This window comes from Pongo abelii, chromosome 22, assembly GCF_028885655.2.
Source record: "Pongo abelii isolate AG06213 chromosome 22, NHGRI_mPonAbe1-v2.0_pri, whole genome shotgun sequence".
Classification (NCBI taxonomy): Eukaryota; Metazoa; Chordata; class Mammalia; order Primates; family Hominidae; genus Pongo; species Pongo abelii.
Window position 1 is genome coordinate 48,786,148 of NC_072007.2, and position 16,287 is coordinate 48,802,434.

General features: G+C 41.9%; 1 protein-coding gene across 3 annotated transcripts in view; it reads right to left on the reverse strand.

Moving 5' to 3' along the window:
- The window catches only part of ERG (ETS transcription factor ERG), a 284,031-nt gene that overhangs the window by 65,289 nt on the left and 202,455 nt on the right, over positions 1-16,287 (reverse strand). For all 3 annotated transcript variants that reach the window (XM_024239531.3, XM_054542518.2, XM_002830677.5), the window contains one exon: positions 885-1,102. In XM_024239531.3, coding sequence (XP_024095299.1) covers positions 885-1,102 — 218 coding nt within the window. The remainder of the gene's footprint in view (positions 1-884; positions 1,103-16,287) is intronic.

Genomic DNA, 16,287 nt, shown 5'->3' on the forward strand with positions numbered 1-16,287 from the left:
TATCCTAAGATTTGATATTCCTTTTCCTGAATATATATGGGGTATTAGGTCATAATTGAAATTAATTTTACTTTTCAAAACTACACATAATTCAATGCTTTTTGAGGGCCAGGGACAGTTCTGCACTTGGTAACACATTTTACGTGACACTCGTAACATGACAAACTCAGGGAAGCTAATAATTATGGGAGACACCGGAGAGGGCTTTACGTGTAAGCTAAAAGGAGAAAAAAAAAACAGTAGGAATTAAGAGAAGAGGACCACAGGGATCAGAGGGTGGGGTGAGGGTGGAGGGCAGACAATGGAGATCCACTAGCAAATTCAAATGGCTTGGACATACGCCGCACCGCCTGGCCACTAGCTGACACTCTCCCTTTGTGAAAACATAAGACGGCATTATTTTCCAGGCAATCAAACCTCAGATGAATTCTGCCATATGTGGGCAAGGCTCCCCTCCCACAGAGCCCTCGTGCCTGGGAAATAGAATTGAACACATCTTCAAAGAGAGTTCTTGGTAAATATACTACTGATTTTACAAACTCCATCCTCCACACAAACCACTGGAGAACACATTTTCCTAGCGCTGCCCAACATCACCGTTCAATGGCCTTTCTTTCTTTCTTGTTTCTTTTTTTTTTGTTAGCCAGAGTCTTGCTCTGTCGCCCAGGCTGGAGTGCCGTGGCATGATCCCGGCTCACTGCAACCTCTGCCTCCTGGATTCAAGCGATTCTCCTGCCTCAGGCTCCCGAGTAGCTGGGACTATAGGCACAGTGGCCTTGCTTTCTAAGTCAATCTTTGGAGAAGCATGACTGACTTCCACTTTGCCTTTCTAAAGGATAGGAAAATGGGAAGTCGGGGAGAGAAAGGGGCAGAAGTCTCCTTACCTTGAGCCGTTCACCTGGCTAGGGTTACATTCCATTTTGATGGTGACCCTGGCTGGGGGTTGAGACAGCCAATCCTGCTGAGGGACGCGTGGGCTCATCTTGGAAGTCTGTCCATAGTCGCTGGAGGAGGACGCGGTCATCTCCGTCTTAGCCAGGTGTGGCGTTCCGTAGGCACACTCAAACAATGACTGGTCCTCGCTCACAACTGATAAGGCTTCCTGAATGCCCAAAGAAACACATAATTCAAGACACTCCAACAGACAGTCATGTTTCAAAAAGTTGTTGATTTGAGAGTCCTTTCTAACTGGGACCACATTTTAGATAGTTTTTATGGTCTCCATTTCTACCTTTCAGAAGAAAAAAGTAGCTTGTTTTTCTTTCCTCCGGACAGTAAGAGTTAGAAATGCCAGCCTAGAAAAGCTTTTATGCAGGTCTCGAAGCATCCCAGGCTTGACTGTGGCAGGGCAGCAGAATATCCACTTTAATCTCAACTTAAGGAAGTTGAATTTCAAAGGTCTTAGAAGACACCCAATTGCATGTGTCACTATTTGACAAATGCAATCTATAATTCAAGCAGACAGGGTACAGAGCGGTCACGAAGATTAAAAAAAAGAAATCTGAAGGCCAACACCTAAGCATCTGGCAAAATTGCCACATTCCTGGGGATTTTGCAGAAGAGGGACTTAGAGGAAGACAGAGGGATCAGTGGAGCACCAAAGGGCAACCAACCAAAGATACAAACGTTTCCACTCAAAGTTATTAGCTGAAGTACAGTTTCAAGTGGTGCTTCCATGATGGTAAGCATCTGGATGATAAATGAACCAAAAAAAAAGCTGTGAAGTATCCAGATGCTTCCAAACAGCAGGATGTTTGAAATATCTGGATCACTGACAAGCTCTTTTTTCCCCTTACTTTCGATTAATATCTTTGCTCTTTTGCATGATTTGGTGAGAAGAAATAGCAATTTGTCATTGTTGGATCAATCATTTTTCGTGGTTTTAAGTCAAACAAGTGGTTAGCCAATGGGTATGTTTATATTCTACAGCCAATGAGCAACGGCAAGTTTGGGAAATTTCAACTACTTAAATGATGCCTTGTGCTGCAATGACACAGAGCTGCTGTGATACAATCCAATTTTGGTTCTTATAACAGACAAACAAAAAATCCACATGAATGCTCATTTTTATATTAGTCCTTTGGCATCCTCAGTATTGACATCGACTAGTGAGAAGCAAAGGCTAGTTGGGCCACACATTTTTATTAAAAAAAAAAAAAAAGAAAAGAACTTTGGAGCCAGAGCAGGGGAAGCAGGGTAGTGTGGGCTGTGCAGACCCTTCCAGTCCAAACTTGTCATCTCCAAATGAGAAATCTGAGACCCAAAAAGGTCTAGAGCTAATCTTGAATGAGCTGGCCATGATCAACGAGGGGATTAGTGACGGGAACGACTTGTGTATTACCATCTGCCTTCTCCTTGCCCCCACAGCCCTATGATGCCCTTTGTGACATTTTTTTCATTTGGGACGTGTTTAGATTAGCACCCCCTCCCCCTTCTTTGAGATGACCTTTACATAAATAAGGGTGCTTCCCATCAGTAATCGCACCCTAGAAGCAGCCCTTCGAGATGGAGAGCTCCCTCCCCACCCAGAAGGATCAGAATCTTTAGGAAACAATCGCCCCCAACCCCACATCTACTCTGTCGCTCGATCCTCCACCTGCCCCAGGACCAAGTTTTTTCCTTAGCTTCCCAAGTGCACAAACTTCTTTGCCAGACACACTGCACTGAGAATCAGCAAGGAGGAAGAATCAAAACAAACTTGAACCTCTGTCTCTCAAAGTGGTGGTCAGGTGTCTGTGCTAAAGCAAAAGCCCCCATCCTGGACTCCATAAGAATCTGTAAAATTACAGCCCTGTGACACCCTGGGAAAAACTAAGCCTGGTGTTCAAACAGTAATGCAAAATGTACCGAAGAGTCAGTTATGCCAGACAGAGAACCAGAATCAGGCACAAGGGAAAAAAATCATCTTGAATAGACAGCAAAATCAAACTCATCAACAATCAAAAATAACACGAGGCAGTGACACAGAAGTTGACAGTACAGAAACGGTGTCCTAGATGTTAGGGAACCTGAAATTCATGGCTTTCTCTTCCAGTCACAATTGAGTGGCCAAAACAAGGAGTCTAAACACACAGACATGGGTTTCGAAGTAAAATCAGCACCATAGACTTAGTGTAGTCATGCTAATTAAGACAAAAATTAGACTTTCTTAAAAAATTTTTGCAAAACAGATACTCCTTTCCCATGGTGGCACTGGGTAGTGTGTTTTACAGGCTCGGAACAGGAAACAGAGCTGATGGCTGCGCCTCTCTCCTTCCTGGGCCTGAGCCTCCACCAAGGTTCGCAGGGGAATAACACACGATGTAATGTTAGCTTTGGCTCACCCATGATGAGAAACATGAACAAATGTGTGATTTATATCAGAAATTGGCGAAAACAGGTTATATATATAAGAAACAGGCTAAATTTAAAATTACAAACTAAAAAGGAAACGGCTGCAACAACAACAAACAAGCAATAACTTTAAAGTATTAGTATCTCTCCAAGATAAAGTAAGATACTTCTGCAAACGAAGCCAATAGCCATAAAAATGTAGTGTAAGTTTGAATAATAAAAAAGACCAAAATATTAGAACTAAAATGAAGCTTAAGTGTGTGTTTGTAGGGGAAGGAATACATTCTCACATCTGGCAAAGCATTATTTCAGCACATGGTTTTCTAAAGAAAGAAATCAAAGTTAATTGAGATCGATTTAGGAAGGAAAAAACCCTTAGAAATGCTAGAGATAGGGGAGGCATGCCTCCTTTTTTTGCATCTTAAAATTCTTCTCACAGTTAATACTGCACAAAAATGAGAAAGGGAATATAATTCAGAATATTGAAAGCAACCCCTCAGTTGCTTTTGTTCATTAGAAGGGAAAAATTCTGAAAATAAGGAAGCTTCAGGATAAACATTTCAAAAGGGGTGAAATACAGTCCACATTTTGAAAAGACAGAGCAACCGAAACTATGCCCCAAAGACTTTGTTGATTGTCACTCAATAAAGGCTGCTGAACACCTAGGATGAAGTACAGCTCAGGAAAAGGAAACAAATGAATAAAGAAAATCTCTCTCACACACACATTTCGTGAGTAGGAAGAAGCTGAGGGGTTTTCACAGACTCACTCCCACAAGAGCGGTCACTAAAGTTAAGTGCTGTTCTTCAGAAGCAAACCAAGGCACAGCCCTGCCACATCTTTGTCCTCCCACTTGATTTGGCTGTTGGCAGGTTTCATCATCCCTTCGGTTAAAGCTTGAATGGACACACGCTGCTCCATAGGACCCTCCCTGCCTGGCAGCCCTGTGACTTCAAAGGGGAGAGAGGATCTAGCCCAGTAGGATTAAAACCAGAAAAAGAGTGCTGAACACAGGCTGCTAACCAGGACCACATGAGTTCTTTAACTCCAGCTCTGGGAGAGACTTCCTGGCCTTGACTGACATATCTTTCCTTCCCTGCAGCCTGGCTCCTCCTCTTTATAGCTAGGAGATCTCACCTACCTACTTACCTGCCTGCCTACCTGCCGGCCAGGGTAGGCAGCTGCCTTAGTTAGCATGTATAGATTGTTATTGCAGAAACTCTGGCCAGCCACAAGGCTTGGGATCTGTTTCAGTGGCTTTATAACAGAGAATATTTTAAACGTCAAAATCTGGCAGATATGTGGCATAATCATTTCATATGCCTGCTTCTATGTTACTATAAAAAGACCTGAACTTTAGATTGGTGTTTGCCAATGTGTGGGGTGTTTTTTTTCTGTAGCTCCAGGAAAGTTGGGATATTCCCATCAGGCAAATGGCAGGCTACCAAGCTCATTTTTAAATAACTTTTGAGAAACACATAATTCTAAGCAAGTTACCCCCAAACAAAAGGTACTACTGTGTTAGTACTACAGTGTTGATTATTTCATTTCAATACAGAATATACCAATAACACATGAGGACCATTCCTTTGGATTTTGGTCATGGGATAACAGTTCCAGAAATGAAGGGAGGTCCCACCAGGTTATATTTCATATTATAACTCTAAAATATGCATCTATTTTCAAGTAACTAGAGTACAAAAAAGGATCCAAAATACTTACATTAGAACACTAAAAAAGAAAACTAACAAAGTTGAATGCATACTGACATTTTCAGCAAAGTATTTCAGGAATCCTGATGCCTTTCTATAACAGATGAATACTTTGCAAGATGCATATTTCTCAACCAAAGTATTAGAAAATAAGGGCCCAAAATTGATTCTAATTCGTGATCCTTATAGCTCATAAAAATATTATATTGTTAATACAGAGAATCCATCATACTTCAACTCTTTCGAAAATTTGGGAGTGGTAAAGTTTTGAAACTGAGAAAATCTTTAAGAATGGTCAGCTGAATTTCACATCTGGAGTAAGCAAAGGCATCCATGGTCCTTTCATGGTTTTCAAAAATTAGGAAGATGGCCAGAACTAGACCTCCAGAGAATTGGATTATCAAATCCATCTTCAATGTTTTCAAGTCTTATATGCTTGAATAATTATTTGATAATTATGAAAAACAAATGGAACAACTAAGTGGAACAAGAATTTTATGATCATGATCATGCTTAAAAAAAAAAATCTTGGTTGGGGCATGGTGGCTCACCCCTGTAATCCCAGCACTTTGAGAGGCCAAGGTGGGTGGGTCATGAGTTCAGGAGATCGAGACAATACAAAAATACCAAAAAAAAAAAGAAAAAAGAAAAAACAATAGCCAGGCGTGATGGTGGGCGCCTGTAGTCCTGGCTACTCGGGAGGGTGAGGCAGGAGAATTGCTTGAACCTGGGAAGCGGAGGTTGCAATGAGCCGAGATCATGCCACTGCACTCCAGCCGGGGTGACAGAGTGAGACTCCATCTCAAAAAAATAAAATAAAATAAAAAATAAAACATAAAAAAATCTTAAAGAAGTCCTTGCTGCTATCACAATACAGTGTGGAGATCATTCACTTAGGAAGCCAACATCATCTTAAATCAATAGCCTACTTTTTCTGTCAGTTTTAATCCCATTACAATCCAATACAAAACCCTTCCTTAAATTTCTCTCACATATAACCACGCAGAATTTGGTACATCACTTAACTCCCTATACTGCCATGTATGAGATATCTTTTAACCACTTTCATAAATAGCTTATCCACCAAATAAACCAGGTTACCTTGTTAAGCACTTTGCATGCAATATCCTCTTAAAGTCTATTTTGTTGATTATAAGATACACCACTTTTCACATTTTATCAGCTCTGAAATATGAAAATGAATGGCCTATCCTAGGTATTAGGCAGCATTTCTTCTTCTCTGATGGCAGATAAAATAATGGGACATTTTATATCCAATGACATCTTACATTTTATGAAAAATGATCATTTAATCCTTACAATTGTCCTATAAGGTCAGCTGTGATTCTTGCCCACCCATCAGAAAGTGTGATTAGAGAAGTAACATCAACAGTGAGGATGAGGTAGAAACAGGGTTTGTGTCTCTGAATGGAATCATTCCCCAAGGCTGTACACTGGCCACTACCTGGGTGTTACTGGAAGGAAGAAGTTGGATTAAGAAAAGTCACACGGTGGAGTGTTTTAGTGCCTGCTCTTGCCATGAGAGATGGAATCACCTAGAGAGAGACAGAGAGAGAGAGAGAGGCTGGTAGAGGGAAGAGACAGAAGAAGGATGAAGGGATAAGTATCCAGAATCCCTGGATCTGGGATGGAATAAAGGATCTGGATGGTAAACGGAGAGTGTTGGGAACCAGGAAGGACTTCTCTAGGTATACCATGCTCTTCTATGAGCCTAGGGGATGTGTAGCAATGGGGCCTGAATACAGTTAATCATTTCTTTTGCAATGGCTTAAATCAACAACCCTGTTCTTTTCTTTGATTAATCAGATTATTCAGACACAAAGACATGGCCAGGTGTTGGGATGTGTTCATTGCAGGTGGATGCCTGCCTTCTCTTAACGAGTACTATGCAGGAAAACTAGGACAGGTAGGAGTACCATTTATAAATATGCTGGAGCCTATACCACTTTGGGTGGCCTTTAATGGATGTCTGCAGACCTAAGGATATTGGAAATCTATCTATTAGGCTGTCGCAGGCTCTATTGTTTATAGTTTCTCTTCAAGGCAGCACACATGCAGTAGATGCTTCTAAAAGGTCTAGTATCTAATTGTATTTGGAGGAGGAAAAAACAACACAAACAAAATAGACAATGCACTTAGAGAAAGCTCTGCTCTCCCACCATAAGCCCGACAAAAATACGCCAGTCCTTCAGGAGTTTTTATTCTAAACATGTGCACTTTTGCAATTCTGATGCCACCAGTATCTCATTAAACAAGAATCTTCATCTGACCAGTGTGTCTTTTATTTACAACACACAAAAAAGTGAAACGTGGTAAGTGAAAGAAGATTTACCAAGCTGGGTATGATCATTTTTGCCCCTTCTTGATACGATTTTCTTTTTTCTTAATTCTTCAGAGAAGGAAGCATTAACATCGTATATTAAATGCAGCATCTAGCTTTGTGTTCATGTTTTTCTAATTTAACACATTGCGATTTTAGTCCTTCAAAAATATTTTTAAAATCTTGGATTAACCTCAAAGGAAAAATGTATGTAGGCAAATGAAGTCCATCTAAAGAGAGTATTTCTCCAATATGGTATCACTTCATTGCCAAATAATTTCACCACTCACAACACTAGTCCAGTGCTAAGAAATGAGACCCAGAACTAGTGTCCAGATACATTTGCACATACATATATACAAACACATACACATGCTTACATATGTACACATATACATGTGTGCATGCATGCAAATACATACATACACAAATACATATATACATACACACACATATATACAGATACGTACATGCATATACACAAATACATATATAAGTGTATGCATATATGCAAATAGATACCTATACAAATACATGCAGATATATAATACATAATGTATATACAAAAATATCATACATATGTATACATATTACTAAATACATACTAAGATAATAAGGAGAAATGAAAATCTTTATCCTTATTATCTTTATTAATAGAATGCTTTAGAGGACTTTCAGATGTTCTTTATCTTTAATCATATCCACTAGGGCAAATGTTGCCTAAAAGATACAGAGAACCTGGCTTCTTCCCATTTCACCTCTGCTCCTTCCTCTCTCATCCTAGAAGGTGCATTCCCCTATGCTCAGCACATCCCTTCAGAACAGACTTAGCTGGGGATCCATCCCCTCCATGTCCTTCAGCCGATTTTCCCTGCTCTGGACTCACAGACTTTCTCAGGGCTCTGAGAAGGCCAGGCTGGTGCCAGCAATTCTCTTTGCCCACAAACTTCTCCCCTGGCCTTGCCTTTATTCAAATATAAGCATTTTCAGGGCTGGCTCCTCTTCATGTCTGCTCCTAGAAATAAGATAATTTCTTAACCTCAAATGCTTGTTGGTGTTCATATTAGCCCTAGGACTAAGTCATCAGGTGATATTACAGCCCCATCATAATGCTATAAATGGGATCCACAAACTTCTATTACATCCAAATGAAGAGACGTGTTTTTGTGAGATGAATGGATTGTGTAGCCAATGCCCAGGAGTTCCAGGGAGTTTGGAAAATAATTACCATTGGCAATATGTCTGCACTCATACTACCAAAGAGCGCATTATTGCAGAGTTTCACCTTCAATCCACATAGGCTTAAATAGGGACTTCCTATAGCTAAGCAACCTATGAACAAAATAAGACTTACTGGAAAATGAACGTTTGCAAAAGAAGGAGGGAGCATTCAATCTGGAAAGCAGAAATTCTAGAAATACTGTGAAAGATTGGAGCATGGTAGAAAAATGTTAAAGAAAGAATAGTTATGTCCACATAATGAAAACTAGATTTAAATGAGCCTTGGGAAATCAAGAATTTCAACCAACATCATTTTAAAACAACTCTTTGTTTTCTCAGTGCCATGCAGAATAAACCTCGAATGCATTGAAAGGACAATGAACTGGGACTCTTTGCCCTGGCAAATGTCATTTAACTGTTTAAGAAACAACGTGCCTGTGATGTTAATAGCTTCTTATTTTCTTCTTTAAAGAATCGCTTTTTTGGCTGGGTGCAGTGGCTCACTCCAGTAATCCCAGCATTTTGGCAGGCCAAGGCGGGTGGATCACCTGAGGTCAGGAGTTGGAGAGCAGGCTGGCCAACATGATGAAACCCTGTCTCTACTAAAAATACAAAAGTTAGCTGGGTGTGGTGGTGTGCACCAGCAATCTCAGCTACTCAGGAGGCTGAGGCAAGAGAATGGCTTGAACCCGGGAGGGGGAGGCTGCAGTGAGCTGAGATCGCGCCATGGCACTCCAGCCTGGGCAACAAGAGAAAAACTCTATCAAAAAAAAAAAAAAGAAGAAGAAGAAGAATCACTTTTTCTTCCCAGTAGGCTTCTTTCCTTCTTTGGAGATGGGCAAAAAGTATAAAAACATCTGTGGAAACCTCCTGTTTGTATGTTTTACATTGGAATGGGTGCAAAAATGCACTCACTATTCCTTTAGATCCTTCTAAGAGGGCTGTTTCTACTCTTGACACTCAATACTTGTTTTTGTTTCTCTAATCACTGTCATCATACATTACTCATGAACATTCATCAAAACCTTTTTCCTTATTTTTTATCTAGTTTTAAATAATTTATTTGAGATAAAAAGAACTTTTTCTTTCCTTTTTTTAATCACTCAGTGGAGGATGAACAGGAAGCTGTACCAATGGGTAGAAGACCGTCTGGTAGAGCACAGGAGCCGGGGATAGGGATCTGAAGATGGAAGATGTGAGTTTCAAGCTGGGCTCTGCCCTTGCTCTGGGAATCACCTGGGTAAATCCTTTAACCCTTTCCTGCCCCAAGTGTGAGCTGAGAGCTTGCCAGAAATGCAGATTCCGAGTCTCCAGCCCTGCTGAGTCAGAATCTGCTTTGTAACAACTTCCCCAGGTGAACTGGGTGACTGCTCACTTCAACAAGTGCTGCATTATCCTTTGTTGAATCTCAATTTCTTCAACTATAAAGGTGGTACTGATGGCAACCAGCTGCCAAGCAGCTCTCTCCCAGGACGGTTAAATGGGCCAAATAAGCTAGTGTGTGTAACAGGTTTCATAAATCTTAATATTGTATTTAAATTATCATATGATAGAAGGGTGATGTGACTGACTCCAAATCTCCACATGTGAACCATCAGAATTATCCATTCTAGCCATATTACTCTAACAAGCCAGATGCAAGGAAAATCACAGTCTCTTGTGTGCAGATTATCACTTATTTTTTGTAAGTACTGGATTTTCAAACCATGTATCTACCTAACAGAGGGGAAGGGAGATCTAGCATCTTTTACTTCAAGAGCACATCTGTCACTTTGATTTAGCCTTTTTGGTCCCTGGTCCAGTTCTTTTGTGGGTTTTCCATTCAAATTCTACATTAGTTTGTTTAATGTCAATTAAATCAAAGTTTTGTGCAGGAAGGAATGAATCCTGGTACACTCCCCAGCGTGCTGTTGGTATTCTCCACATAACAAGACAATAAATGAATAAATATACCATGGTCTTATAACAGAATGTCCTTTTTCTTTCTTTCTTTGTTTTTTTTGTTTGTTTGTTTTACCTAGAATAGAACAAGGCACAGAGTTGATAGCCCTCAAACTTCTGAAGAAAAGTCTTTTCTTCCAGGATGCAGAATCCATAATGCTTGTTATGTTAACTTTCCCTAAAAATTGTTGAATTTTTCATAAACTTCTATGAGAAAGTGTTTCTATGGCAGTCTGGCTAAGAAGTTCACACCATCATTCTGTCCTGGTGATTTTTGAAACTTACAAGCCCAGGTTGAAACTCAGGTGATTCAAGGCTTGAGAAACACAAAGGCCAAGCTCAAGGAGTAGCAAAGTTGCTTGCACTTTTTTTCTATTGGCATGGTCCTTCTCTGAACACCAGGGAAGGGATGGTACACCACCTCTCTCCTCTTCAGAAGGAGCTCCATGAAAAATTGGCAGTTTTATGCTTGGCCCTTTCAAAACACACAAAGGCTAAAAATACACCGTGCTAAGCATCTGGAATGTGTCTCATCTGTGAATCTCTGACACATGGATTCATTGTTTTCGATAAAATTCCAGGAATTTTATTCATGAGAAAATTCTGGCACAATGGAAAACCCTGGCAAGCAAAAGATAGGGGCAGCAGATGTCCTGGCCTCCACCCACAACTCTGTCTCTGCTTTCAGCTAATTTTCATCAGGTGTCACTCTTATGCCTTCAAACATTCAATTCAAAATTTCCCATAAGATGGGGGTGAGGGAGTGGGGGTGTCAAAACAGCCTTAATTTTTTAAATAATTGGTACGGTCCCCCCCCACCCCCACAGACAGGTGTGTCACACCAGGTTCAACATGCACGTGCCAGGATGCAGGATGGGCACTTTAAGAAGGAGCTGCAAGAGCACAGGGCCACTGGCTTGAGATCCAGCTGCCCATGGGGCTCCACCACTCAGTACCCCTCATGTCCCAAGTCTTCAAGCTCCTCATCTAAAATGAGGGTCTGGTCTACTGATGTTTTCTAAGGCTCCATTTTGCACCAAAATGAGATCGATTTGTTTAACTAGTAACATCCTCTTTCAGCCATGGCCAGCCTGCAGTCTCTACCTCCTCCATCTCTGAGCAGACATGCAGATAAGGTAGAAATCTACCATGTATGGAGTTGCTAAAAAGTTCCTATGCATCCAGGTTAGATGCTAACTGCAGGGTCTTTCCCTGCTGCCCCCAGACTTTAATTTTCCTCAATCTTGTAGATATCTCCTTCTGTGCTAATGGTAAGAAGTTAGCACCCGAGAGCTAGTGTTATGTTTTTAAGTATGGAAAGGATCTACTCTCTTGCATGGGAATATGGCATCTGTTCTACACATAAAGCACTTCAATAATACTAAAAAATAAAAAAATTTAAAAAACAAAAAACACATGGCAACATGGTAATACCAACAGAAAGTCTTGTAGAAACTGGGGTTCTGGCAGAGAGAGGAGCACATGAATAAGTCTCCACTAGTCACATGATGGTCCAGGGGTCTCCTTCTTTTGCTTTCTATCCCCGTCCCCAGATAATTGTTGGCATGGGCCACACACTGTATAAGGCAGACATGAACACAGACGTTTTCTTTTTCTTAGACGCTGACTTACGTAGAAAGAGTTAGTCTTCACCCACTGTGAGGGCCCAATCCCTGCCAAGGTCTTTCTTCAGCTTGGTAAGTCATGATGTCTGACTCCCTGGGGCTGGGAGGCTAAGCCTGTGCTTTTCAGAAGATTTTTCCAGCACATAAATATATCCTGGTTGCTGCATGGAAAGGGGACTAAGTAGCCAGGGCATCACAGCCCTTTGCTAATGCTATACGCTGAGCTCATGCTTTTCCTATGACATAGATGGGCACTGGGTAGACCCCATCCTGGTAACACTTTTCATGCACCAACAAGTTGGTTGCCAGTGAGACTTGATTTTTATGACTTTGGGAGTGCTGACCTCAAAACCTAATACATTTGAACTAGGAGAGCAATCCCTCCAACAATTTCAAACTACACTTACATACATCACACCCAGTAGGGCTCTTTTGCCATCTGGCTTGAGCTCCTCTATAAATATGTCTACTTTGAAAGTCACAAGGCTGGCCGGGGTGGCTCACACCTGTAATCCCAGCACTTTGGGAGGTACAGGCAGGCAGATCACGAGGTCAGGAAATGGAGAACATCCTGGCTAACATGGTGAAACCCCATCTCTACTAAAAATACAAAAAATTAGCTGGCCGTGGTGGCACACACCTATAGTCCCAGCTACTCAGGAGGCTGAGGCAGGACAATCGCTTGAACCTGGGAGGCAGAGGTTGCAGTGAGCCAAGATCGTGCCACTGCACTCTAGCCTGGGCAAAAGAGCAAGACTCTTGTCTCAAAAAAAAAAAAAAAAAAAAAAAAAGTCACAAATACTCTTCAAAAGTCTGTAGATTCATTCATACCCAAACCATCAAGGCCTGCAGAACAGCCTAGTGACTTGAAATCCTGATGTGTACACAGAGTCTAAACCTTGGTCTTTAGATTGCCTCCTTACTGGACCTCTTTACTTATTAAGATTCATCCTTGTGGAGGAAGTGAGGTCATGGATGTCCACATCTATATTTCCCAGGAAGAAAAGGAAGCTTCAAGAGCTGGGAAATGCTATGCACCACTGTGCAGGTTCTGAGCAGCACAGAGCCACCTGTGGGGGGGCGGGTAGGTGAGTAGTGGACATCTGACCACCAGGCGCCTTGCAGAGCAGGTGGGGCCTTCCAAGTTGCCTACTCATCCAACCTGCACAGTAAGCCTTATGGGAGTGTCACGGGGCTACGCCTACTTCAAAGAGCAACTTAGCTAAAGGGAAAGAGATTTTTCACTTGCTCTCTTCCACTCTAGCAGACTTGCACTTGTTGCTATTTATTTGTGAACACAGATGCATTTTAGATTGACTTAAAAATAAAAAAAAGGTGCAAAGAACAGGGCAGCTGGAAGTCAGGAAACCACTCCTGCCACTGCTGAATCTGAAGCCTTAAGCTCCTGAACTGGAAAACCAGCCGACTGGAGCACTGAGCTCCCTGGCCCCTGTAAAAGCACACACCGGCCAGGCATGGTGGCTCACGCCTGTAATCCCAGCACTTTTGGAGGCTGAGACGGGCAGATCACAAGGTCAGGAGTTTGAGACCAGCCTGGCCAACATAGTGAAACTCTGTCTCTACTAAAAATACAAATATTAGCCAGGTGTGGTGGTGCGTGCCTATAATCCCAGCTACTCGGTAGGCCGAGGCTGGAGAATAGCCTGAACCTGGGAGGTGGAGGTTGCAGTGAGCCGAGGTTGCGCCACTGCACTCCAGCTTGGGTGACAGAGTGAGACTCTGACTCAAACAAACAAAAAAAAAGAATGCACCAAGTAGTGGCCAGTCAGGCTCCCATGGGCCTGGACATGTGAGATGTGAGGCAGAATTTTTATTAATGAATCTGATGCCAATTCAGTATTTCTGCAATCACAAAGCACTTTCACAATATTTATCCAAGCAATATTTATCCAACAAAAATATCCAATATTTATTTATCTAGGATCTCGCAAATGTTCAGTCTAGTTTCACTCACGTCAGTGTCTCTAACCTTCATACTTTGCTTTCAAGCAAGAGTAGTGTGTTGGTCTGGGTGTCCGAAGGTGGGGGTGGTAGCTGGTGATGCAAGGAACCAAAAATTGGCCATACTTACTTAAATATTTTACAGCTCTTTAACAGATTCTCATCTCCTGCTCTCTTCTCCAACCTTGTCGTCTGGTTCTGACACTGTCCTGCCACGATTAGGAGTGAGCTTTTTGGGGTTCCCTCAAACGTACACTCCCAGCTGGTCTCTTTGTTACCTACTCAAGAGCAGTTCATACTGTTGGCCACTCTCCCCTTTTTTAACCTTCTTTTCTTTGGCTTCCATATTGCTGCTGTTCCTCCTATTTGGTTGACAATTCCATCCCCCATCTCTTTATGCCCTCCTTTTTCTCTCCTCATTCTCTAAATGTCAGTTTTCCTCTGTGCACTCTCCTGGGCCGCTTCTCTACTAGGCTATCATTTCTTCCAAGCCCTCACTCAGGAGCCACTCCAATGGCCTCAGAGCTGCCAGGAAGCACAGTGCATTTAATTTCAAGGGTGAAACTGCCTTGGAGGGATGGCAGGTGCATGCTTAATAACTTGTTAGGTTTTATCCAATTTATTTCCCAAGGCCACATAAGTGTAATTACTGGATGATAATAATCAGCTCAAGAGGGAACGTTCTAAGACAGAGAATGCAAGATTTCTAAACAGGTCTAAGACAGTTTTCCAATGTAAGATTTATTATGTAACAGTTTTGAAGGCAGTGCCTGATTCCCTGTCTATATCCTCCAGAACAATCTGAGGGCATGGTTGCCATTACATTTTACTTTGGGGGACGATTTTATAGCACGTCTTCACAGACAACATGGCAAACATCTTTGTTTCTGCTACACTGACAACCTGAAGTTAACATTTCAGTACCTACGTAGCCATTTTAATCACCCCCTAAACTGGTTATTCCATAGCCCAGGGGTGTGGGACTGAGTCAGATGGGCTAGAGATAACTTTATTCAGAGGATTTAGAAGTTTGCCTCAGAGAAAGGCCATTTCTAGTCTCCACTAGAAATCACACATATCTTCCAGGAATAAGAATATTCTCTTACTCATAAGTTCAACAAATATGTACTGAACACCTTTTCTACTCTAGAAACTTGTCTAGCTGCTTCTAGATTACACCCACGACCCAAAACCACAAAGACACCTATCTGCATAAGACTTGTATTCTATCACTACAAGCCATAGATAATTTTTGAAAATCAACTAATCAACCAATAATTCATAGGGTAAATTTATAACCTTGTTTTTCAAGCCTGATCTCAGGGTTAGAAGGTGGTAAGTGATAAGTGTGAAGAAACAGAAGGCAGAACTAGAGACTCAGGAAAAGACAGGTGAGCTGCTGCTTTTCATTTAGAGTGGTCAGGGCGGTCCTGAGAAAATGTGAAGGAGGGGAGGGTGTGAGCCCCCATGCATTCATGAAGAATAGGCCTTCCAGCCTTGGCAACAGCTAGAACGAGGCCAGAGTGGACTGCGGGGGCTGCATGAGGAACAATGGGACCAAGAACAGCCAGGGAGGAGGGGTTACTGGAAAGGAGCGAGAGGAAGAACCAGGAGGTGAACCAGGAAAGGCTGGGGGTGGTAGAGCCTTGCAGGCCATGGCAGGAACCTGGGTGTTGACTCAGAGAGAAGTGGAGTCTCTGTAGCCGTCTTGGCTAAAAGCCTGGGAATTGTCTTCTTCTGCATTGCACTAATATTTTCCATCTTATAAGGGTTCTACAAAGAAAATTCTTTCTATCTTTAAAGTTTTATTATTTTCAAAACTAAATGTGATGAGAATGCATATATTGCATATGCCATGTGTACACCAAAAGCCACACCTAATAAAATGTTACAGCCATCCTTTGTCCCACATGCAATGGGAACTTCCATCCATCATCACATGCAGAAACTCTGGGTACTGAGAATCTGTGCTTTTCATTCAGAGTCTGTAAGGGGTTATGGCCATTTTAAAAGGCTTTGACTCACACAGGAAATACCTCACTGAGGCTCCCACCCACCCATCCTCTAATAGGGCAGCCTTTAGGGAAACTGACTTGTGGCAACTGAAAGGAATAACGGCACCAAAGTATTCCCCTGCCCTGAAATCTCTGTC